Source organism: Saccostrea echinata, unplaced genomic scaffold, assembly GCF_033153115.1.
Source record: "Saccostrea echinata isolate AGI-Se365-2 ecotype Australia unplaced genomic scaffold, CSIRO_AGI_Sech_v1 ptg000027l, whole genome shotgun sequence".
Lineage (NCBI taxonomy): Eukaryota > Metazoa > Mollusca > Bivalvia > Ostreida > Ostreidae > Saccostrea > Saccostrea echinata.
The window spans coordinates 10,754,625-10,779,339 of record NW_026889776.1 but is presented as its reverse complement, the minus strand read 5'-3'; the positions used below and the strand labels follow the sequence as shown (position 1 = coordinate 10,779,339).

General features: G+C 31.5%; 2 protein-coding genes across 2 annotated transcripts; both read right to left on the bottom strand.

The window, feature by feature from the left end:
• Positions 1-582: 582 nt before the first annotated feature.
• On the bottom strand, positions 583-13,570 carry LOC133193379 (uncharacterized). The gene is made up of 8 exons (XM_061329316.1): positions 13,488-13,570; positions 5,086-5,295; positions 4,188-4,356; positions 3,726-3,773; positions 2,796-3,329; positions 2,218-2,259; positions 1,764-1,808; positions 583-1,018 (listed from the first exon to the last, which is right to left on the bottom strand). The coding sequence occupies exons 1-8, from the start codon at positions 13,492-13,494 to the stop codon at positions 994-996; spliced, it is 1,080 nt and encodes a 359-aa protein (XP_061185300.1). The 5' UTR covers positions 13,495-13,570; the 3' UTR covers positions 583-993.
• Positions 13,571-15,632: 2,062 nt separating this feature from the next.
• LOC133193378 (uncharacterized) lies at positions 15,633-23,193 on the bottom strand. The gene is made up of 7 exons (XM_061329315.1): positions 23,117-23,193; positions 19,122-19,187; positions 18,718-18,979; positions 17,754-17,852; positions 17,049-17,090; positions 16,532-16,855; positions 15,633-16,171 (listed from the first exon to the last, which is right to left on the bottom strand). The coding sequence occupies exons 1-7, from the start codon at positions 23,148-23,150 to the stop codon at positions 16,081-16,083; spliced, it is 918 nt and encodes a 305-aa protein (XP_061185299.1). The 5' UTR covers positions 23,151-23,193; the 3' UTR covers positions 15,633-16,080.
• Positions 23,194-24,715: the final 1,522 nt, after the last annotated feature.

Here is a 24,715-nt window from a genome sequence, read left to right as displayed (position 1 = left end):
TTGTTATGTAAGCCTTCTGAATTATATCTTGGTCAATATGTGTTTGATAAATGTATGACAGTTCTTTTAGGCGTATGATTTACATGTCTGAGGTCATAATGGTTATTTTAAACGTTGTTTTACGAAAAACAGTTCTGTGCGTGTTTTGATTTTTCTTGTACGGTCTATTAAAACATTACCTTTTGTGTTTCATAACAAAACAATTTTGACGTTTGAAATGTCATGCATGATTTATGCATGTACATGCATCGACTCATTTTTAATGATGATAGAGTTGTCCCTCTTTGCCTGCTACAAGCAAGGTTTAGAATCGTGTGACTGTATAACATTCAAGCTAAAATGTTTTGATGCAAAAATATCAAATTAAATATTTTATTAACATTCAAAGAAAAAAAAACAAATAAAGAGAAAAATACGCAACAATACAGTTATCTCAATATGTTACGAAAAACAAGAATTATACCCAAAAAAATCTGTATCTTTGATAAACATTTCTCTACCTATTGACAGATGATACAAACAAAAAATGGATGCCTGGATTGATAAAAAATTATATTATAAATTTTTTGTTCTACATAAATTTCGATTGCAAGTATCAAATTTCTAAAATATGAAAAGATTGTTAACTTTCTATGATCTTCAAAATTTACCTTTCTGCAACCATCCTTACTAATCTATACAACTTTTTGTCACTTAAAATCACATTATTGTGAAACTTTGAATGAAAAATCAAAATCTATGCGGTTAAACTTACTCATTTAGCTTTATGACTTTAGTTATTATTTTCATGGCTTTTGAAAAAAAAAGTTGTTTGTGTCATCTGTCCATAAAGCTGAAATTGCTTTATATGATTTGATAGAGATAAATTCAAAATTACAACATGATAATACACAGTTAAATATATGAACTCTTTATAATAATCCGATGGCACATTTTACAATGAATAGAGTCCATAAATATTATGCTAATAAAATGTTGCTTTACATCTTGACTTCAATGTGAATTCCAGTCCCGTGGCCTGCAATAAAAATACATTACATATAAAATATACATCCACAAGGATATGATAGTATTAGACGTTTAATATGGACTTTCTTTTGGTTTATGTAAGTTTACATTTTTTCCCTCTTTTTTGAAAATTAAAACATTCGTAGTTGAGCAGTTTACATGTGATAAAGGGATTTATAAAAGAGGGAAGAGGTTTTCAAGCTCTTAATATTAGTAGACCATATGATAATTATTCAGAAGGTTAAAAATAAACCACGACACACAGACACAAGTGTATTTGTTTTTTTTATTGACCTCAGACACAGAGTAAATGTATCCCCTTCTTTCTCTTTCCACGAGGTACGTAACCGAATTTAAATCAGCCTCAACTCTACAGAGTACGATAAAACCAGAGACTTCCGAGCTTTTCATTCTGAAGTCTCTGGTTTTACACTGTATGTAACCCTAACCGGAAGTTGATATATATCTTCTTTAAAATCTTAAAGTTTATTCCTCGAAAATTACCTCTCGTCTCGAGGTAATTTTCGAGGAATAAATAAGTGGTTTAAATAAAAATGCTCGACGAAGGACGTCTGGGTTTGAAAAATTTGAATACGATTCCTAGATAATTATGCACTTAGATCTATTCTAAAAAGATATTTCTTTAATATTTATCTTTTTTTCCTTTTTAATTTTATGCCCATGCCTGGTATATCTTGGTAAAAAAAACCCTCATTTTTAATATAATGTAATATTGTAAAAGGGACAACTCTTACACAGATTTCCAGAGGAATGGATCTCGACCATAGGACATTGCATCCCTGAAAAATAAAAGATACGTATTAATCGAAAGAAATTCCCACTCTTTTGTTTAAAATCACAATTAATAAGACCAATATTTGTATCTGATAAATGAAGTTATAAAATTCTGATTTCATTACATAATATTTTCTTTTGTTTGTTATTTACAGAATATATGTTTCAGTATCAACTTTTTACTAAGTTCAGAATGCAAATAAAACTCTATATCTACCTCTAGAAACGTCGAAAGATGTTTAGAATAGGATAATTATAGTAATAAAGTTAGGTAGGATAGAAAAGGAAAGATCATGCAAGCAATAAATTAACATGTTAACGAAAATTCATATAAAACTTTAATCTACTTTCAGTTCCTCGTCCCCAATATACTACTTTCACTTTCATTTTGTGCAGTATGACTTACGTACTTACGTGTTGATTTCCGTCAGATCTGTGTGGTGATGATCCTCCTCCCTTATTTGAAATTGAAAGTAGAAAATAGAAATATATAGATATAAATTAAAAATGCAGAATATATTATATATAAATGAAACAGTCTTCTAGATCTAGAAATTGTTAAAAATAATATTTGGAGCTTTAGATATTTAAATTCCAAACATCCGTGTCATGCATCATTTTTTCCATCTTAGAGAGAAAACAATTCTTAAAAAGCATGTACACTACATGTAACTATATGCATTATGATGGATTGACACTGACTTTTCATACTGGTGTCTTCCATGTGTACGATGCTTTAAAAAGCACAATTCTATAACTGTTAATTTATGTTAGCAAATCTGTAGTTAGTAAAATAAACCTTCCGTACTTAGTACTAAGGAGAATTAACTCACTCTAAGGTACAATTCATGAAAGATGTCTAGACCAAACAGAGAGTATTAAAACTCCTGATCTCTTAATATTTACATAATAAAAGGTCTTTTCTTTTGCAATAGAAAATTTGTACATTACTATCGTAGTTGTATAGGAAATTTCAAAGTCGGGTTATTTACCCAAGCGAAATGGAACCCCTGTGTAATGACCCATCAGTCCTTCCCGAAATAGCAAAAATGGGAGCAATGCTATTCATTTGGTTATTTTTGCTGCCTTTTGAATTTCCGCTTTCAGATATTGGAGAGGGTGTTGTCATCTCACTGCTTCTGCGTCCAGCCTCGCTATGACTTCGTTGTCGTCTGCTGTTTATTTTCTTTGAATCACCGCGAAGACCTGCATTGACAGATTGGAACACCTTGGCCGTGTCGGAGTTTGCGGAGGAATACCGAATATCGTGATTAAAATTCTTCATATGAACGATCTCGCTATGACGTCTCAGTTTCGGTCCATTGCTTACAGGTTTTGTATTAGGTTTTGGATGACTGAAATGTGTACTTGGTTCCCGTTTAGAATTTGTTCTATGCGTTGTCACAGAGTTTTCATTCCTGGTTTCATTCACAGAGATGTCGCTGCTTGCAACTGCAGCGTAGTCGTACTCGATAAGGGATCTTCGTGGTTGAGTGTTGTTGTTCATGAAAACGAGTCCTCTACTCCTGTAGGAGACAAATAAAAGGGAAAAAAGACCTTTTATTTTTCAGTAGTATTTAACTGTAGCTTATATGTGTGCATTTTCGTTGGCACAAAAGCTGAAAAAAAATTGTCGGTGTAAAAGTTCCTCGGTCCGGTATTAAAGAACACTTGATTTGAAAAAAATGTATCCCAAAAAAGTTAAATATTTATATGAAATTAACATATGTTATATTAAGATATTTGACACGTTAGAGATGATATAATTGTACTTCAAATGTCAGTTTGTAAGACTTATATCCTTTAATAGCTATACAAAGCATACTTGCGTAGCAAATATTATAAGAAGTACCTATTTCGTTTGTAACAGACTTGTATTCTTAACTCTTAGTTCGTTCATTTTAGACACCTTATAATCTCACCTTTTTTCCTCTTCATCCGTTTGTGAAAATTTTTCTCTGAGTTCCTGGCTGATCAAAAGTGAAGATATGATATATATACATATATATATATATATATATATATATATATATATATATATATATATATATATATATATATATATATATATATATATATATATATATATAATTTTAATTGTCAATAATACAACATTTCATTTTAAGACTGTGTACACACATGTAGCTATAGGGATTTTATTGATTTTTATCCATTCTTTCTTTATCGTAATCTATTTTTTAATTCTTTCGTCAAATTATTTCCATTTAGATTTTTATGTGGAACAACACAGTGACTGTTTTCTCCCTTTAAAAATATATTTAAAATTCTAGTTAACTTTATAATTAGATACTTTTTTCTCACTGTAAGAAAAAATTTAAAGCAGCAAAAATAAACAAATAACTAAATAAATGAATAAAACATACTGTCTTCGAAGTTCTATCATCTTCCTTCGGATGAGACAGCTGATGAAGATCATGATGATAGTGACAACCAGCGTCACAGCAACCAACACACCAATCAGAATTTTAGCGCTGTCAGGGAGGTTAGAGGTCACCGGGTCATCTGCAGTTGGGGTACCATACAGGGATGGTTCTGAAATTTTATTGGATTATGTTGGTGTGGACTTTGTTTCTGTTGCATCTGCATAATTCGGGGGGGGGGGGTGCATTGATTTTGTACATCATTTTTTTAACGAATTTATATCCCCACAAATAACGTATCGGTTCATTGAATCCTCTCTATACCCAAGTTAACCATGTACGGAATTAAGTTCCCACAAATAAGTAAAAACCAACCCCAAGAATTGAAATGAATCCAGAGCATGATACGGAAAGCCTAATCTTAACTGAGATTAAATCTTAAAAATCGTTCCTGAAAAAAAAAAAAAAAAACATTATTCATTTTCATTTTTACTCGTTGACAAACTATCCTCTCCAGGTTTAAATACTGGGCGGTCCAAACAGTCAGTTTTAAAATGAGTAATGGAGACAAAAATCTCTAGTCTGTGCTAGAAGAAATCAAAAAAACAGAAATCTCGAAATAAATTAATGCCTGATTCGAAAACCTGTCAAGAAATATAAGTGATTTTTCAAAGGACCCTAAGATGCGTAACCTAGGAATAATCTAGGTATTGTACAGTCGCTTAATGGAGACTCTGAAAACTTGACAAATAGGAAGAAAAGACTACGGAGAATATGGTGAAAGGCCTAATGCACATTGGAATAATGCCTTTTGACTGCTTTTAAATTGATGTCACTTTCAAAAGAAGTTATTTGTGACAAAAAACTAATGAATCCTCTCTGTATTGCATGCCCTACTTACTGGCGCAATATGGACGCGAATCAAAGTTCCAATTACCATCTTCTTGACACCTAATGACGCTCTGACCTTGGACACGTAGGTCATCCACACATGATAACGTCACTTCCGTTCCTGGGATTCTGCTGTAGGTAGACAAACGAAGTTCATATTGATTCAGCGAAGTAATCACGATCGGGTCTGACGCAAAAGGATTCAAACGTGGGCAAACAACTGCAATACGAATCAAATACGTACCAATTAACAAAATAATTATTATCTACATGGCTATGTTAATAGCGTGTTATTTTAATCAGGATTATTGAAATGTCATAAAAAAACATGAATTTGGTTTTCTTCTTTTTTTTAATTTAAATGCCAATTATGAATGTTTAAATTTTTTTTTAAAATATCACATTATAAATTCAGACTTTTTTAATAAATACAATGATGACTACATTTATGTATATGTCTCAAACACGTTCTTGTAGTTTTATAACCATTTCTATTCTTCTTTTTCAATCATTTTTAAATACCTCACGTAAATTATGTCAACGTCTTTTCAAACAGTAAGATATTCCATGTAAAGAAATTTATGAAATATACAAGTCACGTCTGAAATCCAGGTCAAGGTGAAATTAGGTTTAAGTTTTCTATTCATGAAATTTATGAATATGATATACAGAAGATAGTACAGGTATTTGATAGACGTTTTATATTACAAATGCACTATTGTACAAGTTTTAATGACGAGAATAGAAAGAAACAGTTATCTATGTCTTTATCAGTTTATCTTAGATACAGATCGAGAGATAGAATTTCATATACATGAAAAAGAATGATATATAAAATTTAATCATTTTTTGTGTAATTGCTTGAAAACGTTTATAATTTATAGGAATTATAATTTTCAATCAGCTTCGTGGTAAAAAAGGTAAAGTGCACAAAATATATTTTTATTTTTTCTATTTCGTTTGACAGAATATTTTGATTTCAATAATGATTTTTTTTAAATATAATGATCATAAAACTTTTATAACTTTTCCTATCTTTCTTATTTTAAACATATGAACAGATGTCTTTTATACTGAAATATACAAATTAAGGCATTATAGATACGCATTGTGAACTGAAAGCAAACTTACGACTCTGGTGTAAATGGTTTAATAAATTATATGTCCGAAATATCCATTTGTACTTGACGAGCGTTAATCTATTTAAATAAATCTAATTTGAGATACATGTATATATTACCACAAAAAAGTTTATTTCTGGTGGCTTAAGGTAGAACCTATGTCGGAAAAGTCTTTGTCACAGGATTTTCAAACTTTTCAAAATAAGTAATTAGCACTTGCTTATTAATCAGTTAAAAATACATGGCATGTTTCCTTGTTATTAAATGTAGTGCAGCCGGCGCAATTTAGAATGATTAGTATACACTGCAACCATAGTTTTCAGCCATTTTTACGGGTACATGGCCATAAGGAGAATATAAAAAATCACAAAAATACTTCTTCAAACACCTTTATTTATAGACTTTATTAATTGAAGAATAGTTAGAAATATTATTAAAAATTAAATTCGCTTTTCTTCAATTGACATAAAAGATTAAATACACATTTCAATAAATATACGCAAATGCGCTCAATATTTTTAAAAGGACTTTTTAGTCCATCTACAACCCTAAATTTGTAAATATTTACTAAAAGTCTTTGTGACAGTGTTTTCAATCCTTAATATGATGAAGAACATATCCAAATGATTACGAAAAATGATTAAAATAAAGACCTTTCCCCGCAAACTAATGAGAGAGATTTTTTTTTTATCAATACATGTACTAGTCATGTTGACTTTTTTGCACTAACACAGGATTTTATGATTAAATGAATGTTTTGGTGTTACTTTCAGACTTACAATATGACTATTTATCAAAAAATGAAATTTTAGAAATAATTATGAAAATGAATACATTTTATTCATAATAGACATTACAAACAATAAACACAATCTTTAATAGATTTAAGACTCGTACGATATATCATCAAGATATTGTACTATTTAGTAGTAGACTGAAAAATTCTCAGCAACTTTGCATTCCTTCAAAGTAGTTGTATGTCATTCATTTATTACAGTTGTGTATTTTCATTAGCCGCGATAGTCTTGCATTCGTTCACTTAACTATGACGTCATACGACGTAGGTTCTACGTGAAAGGACCAAATTAAGTTGGAATTATTTCCTAATCAACAAAAATCCTACACCTTTACTTCCTTATCAAATAATTATTACGCTTAACCACCACCACCCCCCCCCCCCCCCCCAAAAAAAAGATGTTTTGGTGAAATACTGATGTCCCGGGCCTCGTTTGGCAGCTCAAGCCGAAGGTTAAAGTTTCTAAAATACAAAACAAACTCCGATGTCCAGAGATAAACTGTTTTGATACCCAAAGAAAAGTATTTTCAAAAGGAAAGTACCGGTGAAAAATGAAAGCCCTACATTGTACCACCAACCGTTCAAATCTTATGTCTGTCCAAGGTGAATGTTTTTCAAAAGTGCGTCAAACTCCAAGGTCAAGTCAAAGGGTAAAAATGTTGGTACCCTAGGGAAGGTCTTTTCACAGCAAATATACATGCTTAATATGAAAGCCCTAGCTCGAGGCAACCTTCAAAGAGCAAGAGCCACGAACCATAAAAAATGGCCCTGTCTCAAAAAGTAACGGGGTTTTGTCAATTGATAGCGTAGACTTTTAGCTTTTCTTTGCCGTTTTTCTTTTTTCGATATCGATTATATTTTCTGAAAAAGAGAGTCTGAATTATGACGATGTTTTAAAAGAAAAATGCTAGTAGAACGTCATTTTTTGAAACGTAACGTCGTAGGCGGAAAAAATACCTTAAGCGATTTTACATATGTGACTTTGAATTAAAACTAGTATTAATTGGGATGGGCATTTATCTTACTAATAAACTTCATAATTAATTTAAGACAATTAAGAGCAGTTGGAAATTGCTTTCACATCGCAGTCTTGATGGCAACTCCGTGTTTAACTGATTGAATTTTGTAGATACACTGTACATGTACAGTAAAAATAATCTGTGTGACTGTCTCGGAAAGTTTTCACTCTACCTGGTCCCTATGCTATTATATTTTTTAAGAAGGAAGATTGTATTTCTATCCTTTGAACACATTTTTTTGTGCGATGCATCGCTCCTAGTTACATGTAAGTATTGAACATCATTAAAAAACATACGACTTGCTTCAAATGACGATAGCCTGTCCAACTTAGTTTTCCAGACTTTTTCCTACACGCCTGCAAATTATATTAAGCTGATCTTTGGAATGCGCGTCCAGGCACGAAGTTTGTTTTTCAAAGTGGGGAAGGAAAAAAAAATAACAAGATGCCTGAAATGATCTTAAAACGAATGTTTCTAAACTGAAGAGCTACAATGTAATTCAATAACTGGATAGAAGTAATTGCAAAACATTTTGTTTAAATGGAAATAGACTTTTAATGCGAAATTCTTAGATCCTGAACTTACGAGTATTTTAACATATAAAAGATCTAAATAATTTGGAAAAACGGAGGAAGTAAAAAGTTGGAAGGACTTGCTTCTAATCCATCTATTCATTTGTAACAATAATTTGAACGTCGTTTTCGAAACAGAAACAACGAAAACTATAGATTAATTGAAAAGGCATGTCGCAACTTATCATAATTGTTTATTTAGTAAACAGAACTCATCAAAACATTGTCGCCCTAAATGTGAGTTTCTTTGGAGTAATAAGGAATACATTTCAAAAAAATATTTTTAAGAAAGATAAATCTGTTAAAAAAATCACTGATTTAAGGCTAAAGCAGAAAATAAACCAGCCCTGTTCATTATTATATATTTATTGGTATTTGCTAGACCCCCCCCCCCTTTTCTCTTGCAAAATATTCGAGTATTGCTCTCCCAAATATCTTTACTGCAAGGAATTTGTGAAGATAGAAGTCTGCGACATATTGAAAAATATATTATGCTTTTGAAGTAAGATGGAAATTCACCCTTTTGTGTACATGTATGAGAATCATCTCAGAGGATTTTTTAAATACAGTTATTATATCGATGGCTTATATATGCTGGTACAAAATAATGTATAGTTATAGTATACGTGTATGTGTGTACCGATATCAGGTTTCGTCAAAACAATTGCACTTGATGAACCCGCGCCCGTGTCCTAGATTCTGCTTAGCCGAAATGTAGATGATTATCCAAATGCATTTTTTAAATTTTTTGAATTTTTTTTTTGGGTTTAATTTTCACTTTGCACAGCAAGCTATGTTTTTATTATTTCGTTTGTTTTACAATACAAAGGTCTAGCGTGATATCTTTGCTACATTCTCTATTAAATTGTTTACAATTTGAGTCATGTCGATCTGTTAACACGCACAATAGTATTAAAATTGTCTCAAGAATATAAAAAATAAATAAATAAAAATAAATATATAAATTTAAAAAAATGCTTAAACATAAAATTAAAAGTATAACAACAGCTTTAAAAAAGCAGGCGGGGGGGGGGGGGGTTGTGTGAAGGGCAAGGGCAGTAAAGAATCAAAACAATTTGGCGTGAATTTCTGATAATTAATAATTTGATGGTATCATCCATTTGGGCTTAAATCATACAAATAATGACAGCACTCGAGAGCTTAAAACTTTTCAGCAACATTCCAAATAGTTTAGAGCCTTTATGACGTCACAACTGACGTATTATTAGTAACGTCATATATAATGGACCTATTCACAATAAAACCCATGTTTTGACAGATATTTATTTCAGAAAATGTTTATTCTTAAGGTGTTTTTCCACAATAAGCGTTTTAAACGAACAATAAATTGCTTTTCTCGCATATTTTGTGAAATGTATAATTTTTTATTGTTGTATGAATTAAATGTTAACGATTGATTCACAAATTAGTGATTATTTGATGCATCAAAATTTAAATATAAAATCAAATTTCATATTGGCCACACCCACGAACAACAACGATAATAAGCATAAAGATTTGTATCGGCAATATCTATATCTATGGTAAGTATAAAAGTTGTTCTTGACTGTGGCCACATCTAACTTTGGGAAAATCTGTAGAAAAATCGGCATTTTTTAACGTTTTATCACACCGTCGCATATTCCAACCGTCGCACGTGCCTAATGACGCATTATATAACAAAATAAGTTACGTATGGAAAACAAGTATGTTGTCCTCTAACATTTAATGTATAGTACTCTTGTTGAATCGAAACTTTATTTTTGTGAAAAACACAGGGCCAAATTTGATGGTTCGTGGCCTTAGCTCTTTTTGGTCAAGGTTAGTTTTTTTTTAAAGTGTGTCAAACACCAAGATCAAAGTTAAAAGGTCAAAAATATTTAGGTCTTATCACAAGGAATATACAGTTAAAGTATAAAAGGCAAAGCAACAGTCGTTCAAAACTTATAGCTAAGGTTAGTGTTTGGTAAAATTTTGCAAAAGTAGGTTATATTCCAAGGCCAAGATCAAGAGGTCAAAAATGTGGTACCCAAAAAAAGTCTTTCACAAGGAAACCACAGGTGAAATATGAAAGCCATAGCTCCAACCAATCAAAAATTATGGGCAAGATTGAAGTTTTTGCGGACAAACAGACAGACTGACACAGACAGAGCAGAAACTATATCCCCCAAGTCTTCGAGTGTGGGGGCATAAAAAACAAGAGAGAATATAGGCACATTGTCCAAATACAAAGTTGCTGCGATGTTGAGAGGAACTCATCAACAGTATATATACAGAGTTTTATATGAGAAATATTTTAATATTTTGCAATTCTATTTACATGTAGTTGTTATTTTTAAGACAACGGAACATTAACTGGCAAAATTGGAAATATGCAGCTTACGTCATTTCCATCTGTTACAGTCAAAACAGTTAATGATAGACAAACAAATGGGTGGGTACAATTCGACACGGACGTCCGTGAAAACATTGGATTGAAAGTATAATTTGAAATTCATTTTCAATCCGCCTGAGCTGTTTTCAAACGCAAAGTGTGAATGTATGATCCAAAAGACAAATAATTTCAATTCCCAAAGTACATGTTGTTTGAAATTCATATTAATCATTGTTTATATGATTTTTTTAGCCTATAATTTTAAGGACACGTAAAAGTCATAGAAGACAGAGATTATTTTTTCGGAGGATTTTAGAAGGGGGGGGGGGGTTGGGGTTGTCAAAAATTGTCGAGTCAGATCATGCCTTCCTGACAAATATTTATTGCTAGGATGACAAATAATTTCTTTAGTTTTGTTTTCACTGAAAAATGTTTGACAATCAAAAACAGGGAGGAGTTGTCCAAACTAAAAAAAAACTTTCTTTTTTATTTCCAAGATCGTTCAGCCCCCCCCCCCCCTTCCACAACACCACCACCACCAAAACACGCATGCACATACCTAACAGAAATTAAATATTTCCTTTTATATTTCTTAAAAAACACTGGACAGAAATTCTGATTTATATAATTAAACTTCAAACTATTCCGAAATTGAAATTATTTGTCTTCTGGGTCAGTCAGTAACACCGTGCCTCCTAGCGTAGCTGAGTTGGATTGAAACTGAATTTCAAACTAGAATTTCACTCCAATGTTTTCTGGGACGTCCGTGCTGAATGTACCCACCCATTCCACTGTCTGTCATGAAATGTTACAGATGGAAATGACGTAAGCTGCATATTTCCAATTTTGCCAGATAATGTTCCGCGGTCTTTTTCATTAGAGATAAGTTATAAAAGTTAAGACTGGATTAACAGTGGAATGTGAGTTATGCCTTCTTGGAAATTATATAAATCCCACGGTTTGTGGTTGGATATGATATTTACCCAATGGCATCAAGTTGCATGTTTATATTCGCGAGCTTTGGCGGAACAACGCACAAAGAATTTGGATAAAATTTGCTACTTAATGTTTAAAACAAAATGTTGCTTTCATAAGGGTTTGAAGACGTTTAGAATTGTAAAAATGTTACAAACAAAAAACTTTTTAAAACAATTTTTAAGCAAAGACTAACGTATTTTCAACGAAAATTTGATGCCTTTTTTTCATCATCGTCGTAGTTTTTCTTGTGTAGATATTTATTTAACAAAAAAAATTGTGTTAGCGATCTAACTTTAATGAAACCAATTCCAGCCAAGGATATTCAATTGATCGCAAAATTAAGACTAACATCAAGTTTATTAATGATTGAGAAGAATAGATAATATAATTTTCTTTCACTTGGAGGTTAAAGATGAATACTACATTTTATGTTGCTCACTTTATCAAGAGCACATGTACAGTAAACCGCATAAGAAAAAGTACTATTGGTATGTATAAGTACGTATCATTTAATTTTTAAAGCAGCATTAGCTGAGAATGTCAATGAATTTAGTAATTAAAAATTTCAGTTTTCTTTAAATTATATGTATGCATTTTTTTCTTCCTCCTTGAGTATGATTGTAAAGGTAATAGGATTAATTTTATCCAGTTTCTTTTTTTCTGAAGGTCAAAATGTGGTTTAGAATGTAACAAATTCCGTGTATGCATGTACTAGCTCAGCATAATTATATAATATCTATAAAAATATATACTGTACATGTGTATGAATCCTCTTTAAATGGATGCATTTAAGCTTTCAAGAAACAAGTAACAATTCATTTTATGCTTCAATTAAGGAGACATTGGATAAAGACCTCACAAAACATTATTTAAAAAATTAAAAACATTCCAAGTTAATTTTAGGAATAAACATTTCACAGATTATCAGCGAATGCTTAAATATAGGTAAATAATTAATAGAAATAATTAATTTCATTTAGTCTTTGAAAAGTTCCTGAAGATATAAACTTTGCTTCTCACACAGGCATATTTTCCTCTAAGAAACGTCTAATTTCATATCCTATTGAAATGTTCATAAAACTAATATTGGAAATTTTCAGTGAGGATATTTTGTTATCCTATTTTGAGTTTAAAATATTAGATATTTGTATAAATCGTTATTACCAGTTTTCAGCATTCTAACAAAGCCTTTGGATCAACTTTCATTTTAATTTGCAAACACGCAGCGCAAGCATTTTAGCCGGTAGAAATCCATTTCAAATTCGATTAAAGAATTCAAGTCTTCAATGTTAGGTAACAATATACCTTTTCCAGATCCTTACAAATATATTCAATAAAATGTTTTTATCACTATCATTCTTATCAAATCTTTATTGTATTAATTTTGACCCATAGCAGGTTCTGGAATTTTACTTTCTAGTCTAAGGGAGTAAATAATTTAAAAAGAAAATCGTCTTCTGAAGGCTTTATCTATCAAACAAAGACCACATCATGTACTTTATACAACGTGGATAAAATAAGTTATTGCATTCATTGCTGAAAACAAACTTACCCGACATGATGCTTTTCTTCTTAAAAACCACAAATTCCCGATTATCCCTGCTTAGATGCTCGGGTAGGTAAATATTTCGCACCTCAGTTGTATAAAAATATGTAGATGATACTGATCTGTGAATCTCGAATTTGAATTTTTCAGATCGACTGATAAAGATTGGCGCTAGGAGCTTTGAAGTGAACGAGGCCTTTCAGCATTAATATCCGTGACGAATTTTATAATTATTCAATAAAAAACACACCTCAAAGTGTGTTAAACAGACTGATTTTGATATATTGAAATGAGAAAATTTATTTTTTCTTCTTCAATTTTTGCTGTAAGTGTTCGGACGTAAATTACCTCTTTTTATGAAAACGATAAATTATTCCTATGGTATGCTTCAGTGAAAAGAAGATAAAAAGTGCAGAACGACACAAGACGGGGCAAAGACCCTTTAATGATTATTAAAAAAAAACTTGTTATTTCATTACTGGCATATAAAAATACGGAAACCTCATCAATTGAAATGCGTTCAAAAATCAGTTCAATGAAAATTTACAACAAATTCTAATAATGCGACATTTTGCATGAGTTAGCGAGCAGAGAGTTCTTTATAACAGATCATGAATAAAACATGCAAACAACCAAAATAAATAAATAAAAAAATTAAACGTCAACATGTACTTTTCCTATCTAAATCATGATCAACGAATTCGTTTTCCAATTCATTTTAACTTGATTCCTCAAAGTTGTTTTTTTCTTACTGACAAATGATCTAATGTGTTTCTTTTGGAGGGAGTGGGGCAAAAATTCATTATTCGTAGATTAAAAAAACATATAGAAAAAATTAACCCATCGGTTACAGCATAAATCATATAATTTTAATTAAATGCTAGTATGTTAACAGATGGTTTATTTCATAAAAAATCGAACGAATTCTTTTTTTTTGGTCTACGGAGGAAACAAAATCATATAATATTCAAGATACTTTCTATACCAAAACTCTCTTAACATTTGTACAATCTCCTTATTAATTCCATATTTTGCTTGGAACAGGCCTGCAACAACGGCTTGAAAAGAGTGGAATCTTCCAAAAGATCTGACAAGCAAATAAAAAAAAAATCGAAAATCCTATTCCGTGGAATGGAGTGTGGACCTTTTTTCTTACTTTCTGGTACATTTTATTTTTCAAATCTTGGAATTTGCCAGTGTTCGACCTTACAGCAACAAAAAGGGGTGGTGGTGGGGGGGGGGGGGGCAACCAACATTAAAATGAAGATTTACTACTACATTCAGAAAAAAGCCCCCCCCCCCCGTGTTCTACGGGCCTATTGAAAGATGGCATATCTATTGTACATTCACAATAGATAACTCGTACACGATTTTTATGCTTTCAATTGATGTGTACGTATGTATATTTTCGTGTACATCACGATTATGTGTCATGATATCCTTAAAGATCGATGATAGTTTTCTCAGCTTAAAGAAGAACGATTTGTTGCTTAAATAATGGACTTTATAAGGAAAATAATGTCGCATCAACACATTTAAATAAAAAGCAAATTAAAGAAAAGAAAATTAAGTATACCATGTGGTGCAAAATTTCAGACACATCATTTATGAATTTGAAACTTTCATAAAGGAAACATTAGAGTTTATGATATTAAGAGTTAAACCTATTAAAAGAGGGACCCCCCTCAGTTCACAGCACTGAAAATATCCTTCGTCAAAAACAAAAGAGCCAACACATTGGTGAAGCAGGCAGTTTTATTTGGAAAGTAAACTCGGTTATTTCAAATTATTTTCTGTGTTTCAAATTCAAACATGAAAATTTTAAAGTATTTTTATAGTAGTAGTGAAATCTTCAAAATCAAACTAATTTCCTGAGAGAACTTTTTTAATGTGAAAGAAATTGAACACAGCCTTACAAATATTTAAACCATTTCTTTGTAGAGTTTTGCTTAGGGTCTCAATGAACATATGAAAGTTATCATATAAAATACATAATCAAGATTAGTAATTAAAATGAAAATTAATTGATAAAAATGAACATACACTGAAATACATTAGATACATTGAACGTTGGAATTCATTGAAAATTACAAGAAACATTATTTTGTTAAATATTTGTGTCAAAATCAATATTCATAAATATATCAGTATCTCAAGCACATGTGAAAATATCATAATAAAATACAAAACTTTAAATATATATATATCAGTTATTCTGATTTTTTTCTCCTCTGAAAATTTACATTTTAAAAAACAAAACCAAAAAAAAAAATTACACTGTACATGTAATTTCTGTCATGAACAATATAATTTAAAATGTCATATTACTTTCAAATAATTTAAAAAAAAAACTGTTTACCCTGTATGACTGAAAACTATTTGATCAACATCTTTTCTAACTTCAGTTATTTACAAATGCTGGGCATATTCTACTTATTACATTAACGCACAAAAATAAAACGTAAATATATACATGTAGACATTTGTTTAAAGAACAAGAAATTGTTAAACGCAGATTGCATTGTAAAGCACTTTGTAAGCACGGTCTATACGAACTAAAAGATAAAGTTTTCGATCCATTCCCCGGAAGTGGAACTCTTCAGAAAGATGTCTGTTTGGAGTCGTTCAGCAGCCGACGGTAGGTGGTGTAAATCTTCTCGAAATTATCATTTTCCAATCCTCCCAACTCTCTAAGAAAGGTGGAAATAGATAATATAAATTTAAATTGATGTCTGAGCAATGCGGCTATAATTGTCTCTAATACGTCTTGAAATTTTCATTTTAAAGAGAATGATAAACATTCGGATATTTAATTTTTATATCATCAATATGTCTGTTATTATGTTTACCAAAAAAAAAAAACATCAAGCCTTTCGGATAAACATGCAATATCTGTATACATTGATATTCTAAAACTTTATATTTAGAGATAAGATTTCGAGTTTTATCGGGTAGATGTTTAAATATCTCTTTTATTTTACATAACATTAATATTATTCCAATTTGAATACATTGTTGATCAGGGAAAAAAAGGTAATACATGTACTTACTGTCGGAATTCTCTTTCCATAATGTACTCTTGTTCCGGAAGCTGTGATGCGGCCGTGGTAATATTGATTTGCCTAGTGCGCTCAATTTCGATACCTCCGCCCATGGACCCCATACCTTCTGCATATCCGTCTCCCCGGTAGGCGGCGTTGCTGTAGCCTACAGAACCGGTTCCGGACTGATATCCGGCATCTGCATTCATCATATTTTCGTGTCGTAGCAGGTTCTCGTGCCGGAGGGCCTCAAGCTCGTAGTTTCGGACATCCTGGCCCTCCCATCCGCTCTCGAGTTCACGTAACTTGGAATCAATTTGGTCGTTAGGAACGCTGTGTACAATAAAAGTTTTAAGTACATGTAAACCATATAAAGCAAAAGTTAACATAAACATTTACATTGTTTTAAAAATAATCCTTTATAATAATATGTATCTAACTGATTTGATGAGCTTGTATTTTTTATAACTTCTTTATGTTTATATTTTCATTCACAAATGTCCAGTAAGGTTATAAAGTTTGTTACCCTCTGAGAGATTCCAGCCAGGCCCGTGGGAGTTTCATATCCCTGCAATAACGATTTCAGTTCGGTCAATATATATCATGTTTAGCTTCTTATTTGTGCAAATATATTTTTCAAAAAAAAAAAAAAAAGAAAGAAAAAGAAAAAAAAAGAAAGAAAAGAAAAAAGAAAAAAAAGAGGAAAAAACCTTCATCATTTTAATTTTAATTTCGTAAAATAAGAAAACCTTGTGAATATTGTTTGTATGTTCAAAGCGTTAAAAAAGGCAATACTAAACATGCCAGAGACTTTTATCTTTGAGAAGGGTTCAAGAGATAAAAAAAAATGTAATTTTAAATCGATATTTTAACAATGTTTGAATTTCAGTGAATATTTTTTTGAACAAAAAATGAGTGTAAAGAACAATTCAATGACGAAACAAAAATCAGGTAGAAGTACATGTATCATGATGACTCATACATGTACTAGTCTCTATTTAGCCTCAGAGCGGTAGTATTTATCAAGCCTACACACTGCTCCAAACCTGTTCTATTTATATATTTAGATGTTGGAACATAGTCAAGGTGTTTTATAATTATGTATGACGTAGGTATTGTAGCATAAATTCTCAGACTTCAATTTTCAAACTCACTTCCGGTCTGGTATTCATCTTAGCCATGTTTGTGTTTGAATGAGATATTCTTCTTTCTATTCCTGGCTAATACTCACACTTCGTACAGATTGTCATAGTCGTATTTATCCAGTTTGTCCCATTCCTTATTAAAAGTCCGGAAACTGTGAACAGAATCCACATCCGTACTCCTGTGACTATAAAATAAAGAGAGATGAATCAGTTTTTCACCAGTTCTAGCCATAATACATGAAAAAATGTTATGCCATGTTATAAAACAGGGCTTTGAAAACACATTATTGGGAAAGTAGATTCTACAATATGATAAGAGAATACTATTATGAATATCGAAAGGGTCAAATGAATGATCTAAATTGATTTCTGTAAATAATTATCTCAAATGAAATTGTAATTGATCCTCCCAATCCCTATCAATGTCTTTTTTTTGTTTGTTTGTTGTTTAACATTCCTTAGAGAATTTTTCACTCATATTGAGACGCCACCACTTGCCGGTGGAGGGCAGCATATTTAGACCTGTAATCTGCACTTACGGCCTTTAAGCAGTGAGGGATCTTTTTCGGGACTCCGATTTATACACTCTCACCCGAAAGACCGGTCTCCACGTCCCACAGTGGATTCGTCGATCCTTCGACGTAAGAATCAACTCCTTACTCCGCGACTCCAGAGCAAACAATCTAACCACTACATGTACGCCAATCGGGCGACTCTATCATTGTCTTTAAATAGTATCTGGCTTATCACTTTTATCATAACTGTTGTATCATAAATTATACATATCCACTAAACATAGATCTGAAGTTATTGAATTCTCTCAGTTACTATTCGACCACAAGACAACGATAACGTACTGAATAAAAATAAGTACATGGACTGAGCTACCTAAATTATATTTATGCATCTGAAAACTAAACTAGTTCTTATCTCGAGATTTTTCGTTGTCATCTCATAAAAGCTTGTCTTCAACTGGACGACAATTCATGATCTTGGATATCTGTATCTCATTCTCATACCAAGATAGAAGTCGGATGTTGATTTTTTTACCTGATGGTCTCCATTTCTTTGACCTTCGCTGCCCCGATAGCACCGGCGGTCCTCTTACTCTTACTTCCGGCTGCTCCACCGCCACAACATGGGCAACAGGGAAGTGGACAAAGGCAGCAAAGAATGGGCAAGGCAAGAAACAGGAAGGTGGCTAGTCCGGTCAAAATTCCCGCCAAAATTGCTGTGTCGTCATGACTTAATCCACCAATCGCAGGAGCGGTTGCTTGGACAACAGGGACTGTGTCGATTTTGTCAACAGTAGCTGGAACATATAGTAAATTTTAATGAAACGTATTTGAATTTTACGAATGTTTTCTTAAAATGTTGATGATGCTTACCAAATCCCCAATTGCAAACACATTTGAATTTTATTAATGTTGTCTTAAAAGATCGATAATGCTTACCAAAGCCCCCACTGCAAACACATGACGGATCAGCCATAAGGTCTGCATAGTTGTCAAAAAGGTCCGCTGAAAACAAGAAAGTAAAAATCATAAAATGAAAATAAGCAGAAATTATGAATGCTGATAAATCAATGTGACTGTCCATAGAATTTGTATTCGTATAATTTTGATACATTGTACGTTTTCTTTTAACAATTTTTGTAGGGATGCGCGATTTTATCGGTATGCAATGGTATATCATGATTTTTTTTATTGCGCGATACGTATCGTGATACGGAGACTAAAATACGGTATTTAGTATGTAATTAGAATTCTGGAAATAAATGATTTTTAATTTTTATGTTCAAACTTTTGAATTTTAATTACCAGAATTAGTAAAAAAAAATGTTGAAAAACAGTAAAACAAGGGAAGGGCATCCTAGCATCCAAACATGCTTTATTAATGTATAAATAAAGATGAAAAAAGTCAAGTTATGAACACATAATATACATTTTATAGAAAAATTATGAAAATTCATTTGAAGTCTTAGTAGAAATTGCTTGTAAAATATCATGATATTATCGTGATATTTTGGCGGGGGAGGGAGGGGGGGGGGGGAATGGTGATATATTGTGACAGAAAATGTTTGGCGATATTCATTCCTCAAAAAGGATTATCAAATAACCATGTATTATTTGAATCAATTCATTTCTAATGAGGAATTAGAATTAGGAATTTTTTAGAAGACAACAGAGGCATATGTGAAATTCATTTTTTCATTTATTTATGATTTTGTTGGCACTGCCTAAATATGGGGTTGCCAAAACAGAAGGCTACTCCCCCCCCCCTCCCAATTATACATGTACACATGTGTATAACAGTACGATTATGTCAAAATATTGCCAGTTATGGAACTAGGCCTACCAAGTCAAAAATTAAAAACCAAGTTCTCCTTTACAGTATACGGTGTACATTAAATATATTTTTTATCAGAAAGAAAAGGGTTATATTTAGGGCCATCATTAAAAATATCTTTGTTTCCCCAAAACCCGACCCTTAAATCTCAAGTTGGGTAGGTAGGTCGGTAAATAATCTTTTTTTTTCTGACAGCAGCTTTGAAAATACATTTTGAAATTTAATGGAATAATACCTTTATAAATAAGAAAAGTAAAAAAGAAAGCAATTTATAAACAGAATTTCATACAAACGACGTTTAAAAGCATAATATAAGGTAAATTAATTTACAACTATTGTTCAATTGAACTTGTAAAATATCTGACGCCAGTGTAAATTTATTGAAATCGAATATTTTAAAGACAAGATTCTTGGATACGCAAGGACTGGAAATCTGAGTATATTTTTCTACTATCAGGTTCCAGTGCTTACACATGCAATGTACATTATCAAGGGCTTCGAATTGTGCAGTGGTCTAGAGCATTTCCTTTTGGAGTCCCGAAGTAGAGGCTAATTTAAATTCCAAGTCGTAGGTTCAAATCCGAATGCGGGACGTTGAGACCGGTCTTTCGAATGAGGCCGTAAAAACTTAGGTCCAGTGTCGCAGTAGATGTTGGCACGAAAAAGGTCCCTCACCATTAATGGCTAAAAGTGTCGAGTACAAGACTAAATTTGGAGTCCTTCGCCGGGCTAATGTTCAACAATTCTCAAAGGAATTTAAAGCAAAGAAACAACCAATCTTCAGGGCCCTAATTAAAGAAAAAATGCACTGACGTCTCAAGAAGCTGTATTATGATTTTAAAACTATTTGGAAAGAGTAAGTAAATAATATTTAATGGAACAGAACCATATCTAAAAATGAAAAAAATGTCACACACAATGTCAAAGTCACGAAGTTTAACCCATGAATTAAATGTATGAAAGAAAGGAACGTCTGAATTCTATTCATCAGTATTAAATATGAAGACATATAAACAACAACTCCTATTGTCCCATATAGTACACATAGGAAAATAGATGAAATTTTTATTAGATCAAAACTCAAATTAAAAATAATGCAGTGAAATTGATTGATGTGTTCACGAGGAAGGCAGGCCTTACCATGTATCGTGGATACTACGTCCCTAAATTTTAAAAGAGATTAATTAGTAAATACCACAGAAACAATCGTAATAAGTCGTAATATATTTTATTCGCGAAATATTTGAAGAGTGTAGGATTCTAATAACTAAAAGTATAAGGTTGATACGTCGCCGTTATTTATAACTCGACCTAACCCTCTTTGATCACGTGTTGTGGGCGCCATTTGTTTCCAACAAACGCTTGAAAATCAAAGTTAACAAAATCCGCCGTTCTAATAAAAACGGATTTTGATGAAATTGTATTTTCATTGATAAACATAAAAAAAAATACTGGAATTATCTTATTAAAAAAACTTTTCAGTCGGCGCGATTTAATTGGGTCGGTCGCGTTAGGGGAAACAAAGGTATATTTTATTTTGGCCTAGTCCTATCTGATATATTACCCCAACCCATCAATTCAAATACACATTCTTCTTACTATTTTTATTAGCACCGTATTTCAATAGTACTTGGTGTATTTCCACCGATATTTGCAAGATACATAATGTACATTTTTAAAATAAGTCGAAGAGATAAATAGAAGACAGACTCGATGTACATGTTTGCCCGTCTCCTATGACGCATTAAACTCTGAAGAGGGTCAAACAACCTATTAAATATAAATATCTATATAAACCATCTAAAAAATATAATTCATTATTGTCAAAAATTTATATTCTGTGAGCGATGTATTCTTTAAAAGAGAATTTCTTTGCCACATTTTGCTATACAATTATTTGTCACTTTTGAATATACCAATAAAAGCTGGGAATGAAAAAGTTAACTGTACTCTTTAGATATGTACTTTGAATAATGTGGATAATTCAGCCAAACATGCACTTTTAAGAGTGTATTTTGGACCTAACTCTGTTATACTGTATATCTATATATGAAATTATATGTACATGTGATATATTAATTAGCCGCTAATTAATTGATCAGACGTTTTAACAATAAACGGAAACTTGTAACACAGAGCTATGTATTGCAAGTAACAGTGCACATTCCTTTTTATAAAACAATGGCCCGAGGTTGAGAACAAAAGATCGTCAAAACAGATGTGTATCGCCGTATAATGGTCAGGCCCGGGGGGTGAAAGGCAGGCCAGCGATACAGACGGGATTGGGGACAGGTAGGGGCACTGTCACACGGATTTAATTAATTCAATTTACCTGGAAGGACATGTGATCGTTAACGAACATCTTCGTTTATGCATGATATTTAGCAGTAATACACTGTATGCTTTTCTCTCAGCAGTTTTGCCATTTTCCTTTTGTAATATTTATTATCACAAATGGTTTTTTGCTTCCCTTGAAAGAAATATATACATAATAATGTTGAAATTGGTGTTTGTGATAAAACACTAATCGAAACCCATGTTTTGTTTTGTTTTTTTGTTGTTTTTTTTTTTCGTCTTGCTTTGATTAATGAGCAAGCTTTAAGTATGCATAGGCTTTATGCAATAAAAATAAATTCCTTTAATATCAAAATATTATTGCTATACATTTAACAGTTCAACTTCCGGATTGATGAATAATATAAAATTTATATTGTTTCTAAAAATCGTTAAAAAGATGATGTTGTGGTATTAAGATGTTTACATATTTTATACAATTAATTAGAAGATGAACTAATAAATGTTCAGTAATAAACTTAGATTAGTAGTCATTTTTTAGCTAACATTCGAATTACTATTGAAACTTGTTTAAAATATCTTTTCGCAATTCCCTTTTCTCAAATTAATTCATCAAAAATATTTCAAATTCTTATCAATAATACAAGTGTACATGAAAGTTTTCGTAATGACCATGCCGAAAGTTTATCCATTAAAACTTCAAAGATTAAATCCATGAGATGATCGAAATGTAATTTAAATGAATTTTAAAAACTTTTATTTTATCTAAAATTGAATAAAAAGAACAGAAAAATCTATTACTTACAGACGAGAAAACTTTTTGATCCGTCAAAATTCATCTCGGAAATTTGAAACTGATCTTTTCCTTTACATCGAAATTTGTGTTAAGTCCTCAAACGCAGTTTTGTGTCAGCTGACGAAACATTGTTTTATTGCAATATACAGACATCAAGATTGTCAGGGGCACACGACAGGATAAAAATAAAAAATAGAAAAATTAGACGAAGAGGAGGAATAAAATTATCATTTTAAAAATGTTTAAGCAATTAAAACATGTTAATTTTCCTTATCAACATACAAACATATTTATTAATTATTTTTGTACATATTATATCAGCCAATATCTTATAAATAACTTTTAAAATATATACCTCTGCGCATGCCTCAGGCAAAATCGCGTTGATGTCTCATACCGCGTGACTTCATGATAATTTTATCCACTTCAGATAGAACAAAACCCACCTTGCCCAACGGACAAAAACATTTAATGCTCGTTACACACAAGATGGACATACCTTTACCTGGGGATTAAAATCTTGCTCTAACTTTACTAGAAGTTAATTATAATGATTTTCTTTTGTTTCCGCTGATGTGGGTCTTGCCAGAATAATTTTTTTCGTGGGACATTTTTGTGTAATTTTTTGAGACACCGGAAAAAATAAATAAACAAACAAAAACAAAGTTCTGTTTTCCAAAAATTTACAAACAAATTATTCATTTTTCTCATTCTCATTATACGAATTTCAGAAAGATAGATCCAATTTTTTCAACGTTGACAAATTTTACTCGGTGACATCTGACATGATCACACTTGTAATAAAACATAAAAGTCCTAAACTCTTAACAGCTAAAATGTTGTCATAGCAGCTAGTGCACTGATAATTATCTGGCACATATATTTTGTTGTTCTAGTTAAATTTCGTCCATATTCTCAAGGGAAAAATCCTTACGATGAGCTGTACACATAAACGAGACAATGTTTCAGATGTTTGACCCCAGAGTGACACCTCTTTAAAGATCATTAAGAAGATATTGATACAGGTTTAATTGGTTTCATTTTATAAATTAATGCAGGTATTTCAATGACTGAGAAAGGTTTTGGACATTCCAGAACAAGATTCCTTATCTGATTACTTTTCAATTCAATTCAATTCTTTATTCACTCAAAACCAGATCACTGGTACAAGAGGTACATATACACATATATACAATCAAAAATTACAGACAGGGTCAAAAAATAGACAAGTATATAAAGAAAAAAGAAAAGAAAGTAAACATATAATCAGTTATATATATGGAGGATTCAAGAAGGACAGACAGTTTTGAAGATTTTCTTAATAAATTTTAACAATGATTTTTGTATTTCTACATTATTTGTATTCATAAGTTCATTAAATTTGAAAGTGTTAGGATTTTTACAATAACTATTTTGGAGAAATATTTTTTTGTCATTCGAAAAGAACTTGCATTCCATAACATAATGAAATTCATCACCAATAGTTTTACAATCACAAATGGTACATATTCTTAAATTTCTATCAATATGTTTCAATTGGAAAATGATGATTACACGTTCGTAGTTTTGTAAGTGTAACTCTTAAATCTTTTGGTAAATTCAGCAGAT

What these genes read in the sequence shown, in the direction of transcription:
- LOC133193378 (XM_061329315.1), bottom strand. Translation starts at nt 23,150, where the DNA reads ATGAATTTTGACGGATCAAAAAGTTTTCTCGTCT. An exon ending in TATGACAATCTGTACGAAGT is followed by an intron (nt 17,091 to 17,753) that starts GTGAGTATTAGC and finishes TCGTTATTGCAG; the next exon opens with GGATATGAAACTCCCACGGG. An exon ending in ATGGAAAGAGAATTCCGACA is followed by an intron (nt 16,172 to 16,531) that starts GTAAGTACATGT and finishes CACCTTTCTTAG; the next exon opens with AGAGTTGGGAGGATTGGAAA.
- LOC133193379 (XM_061329316.1), bottom strand. An exon ending in ATGATAGAACTTCGAAGACA is followed by an intron (nt 3,774 to 4,187) that starts GTATGTTTTATT and finishes ACTTTTGATCAG; the next exon opens with CCAGGAACTCAGAGAAAAAT. An exon ending in ACGGATGAAGAGGAAAAAAG is followed by an intron (nt 3,330 to 3,725) that starts GTGAGATTATAA and finishes TGTCTCCTACAG; the next exon opens with GAGTAGAGGACTCGTTTTCA.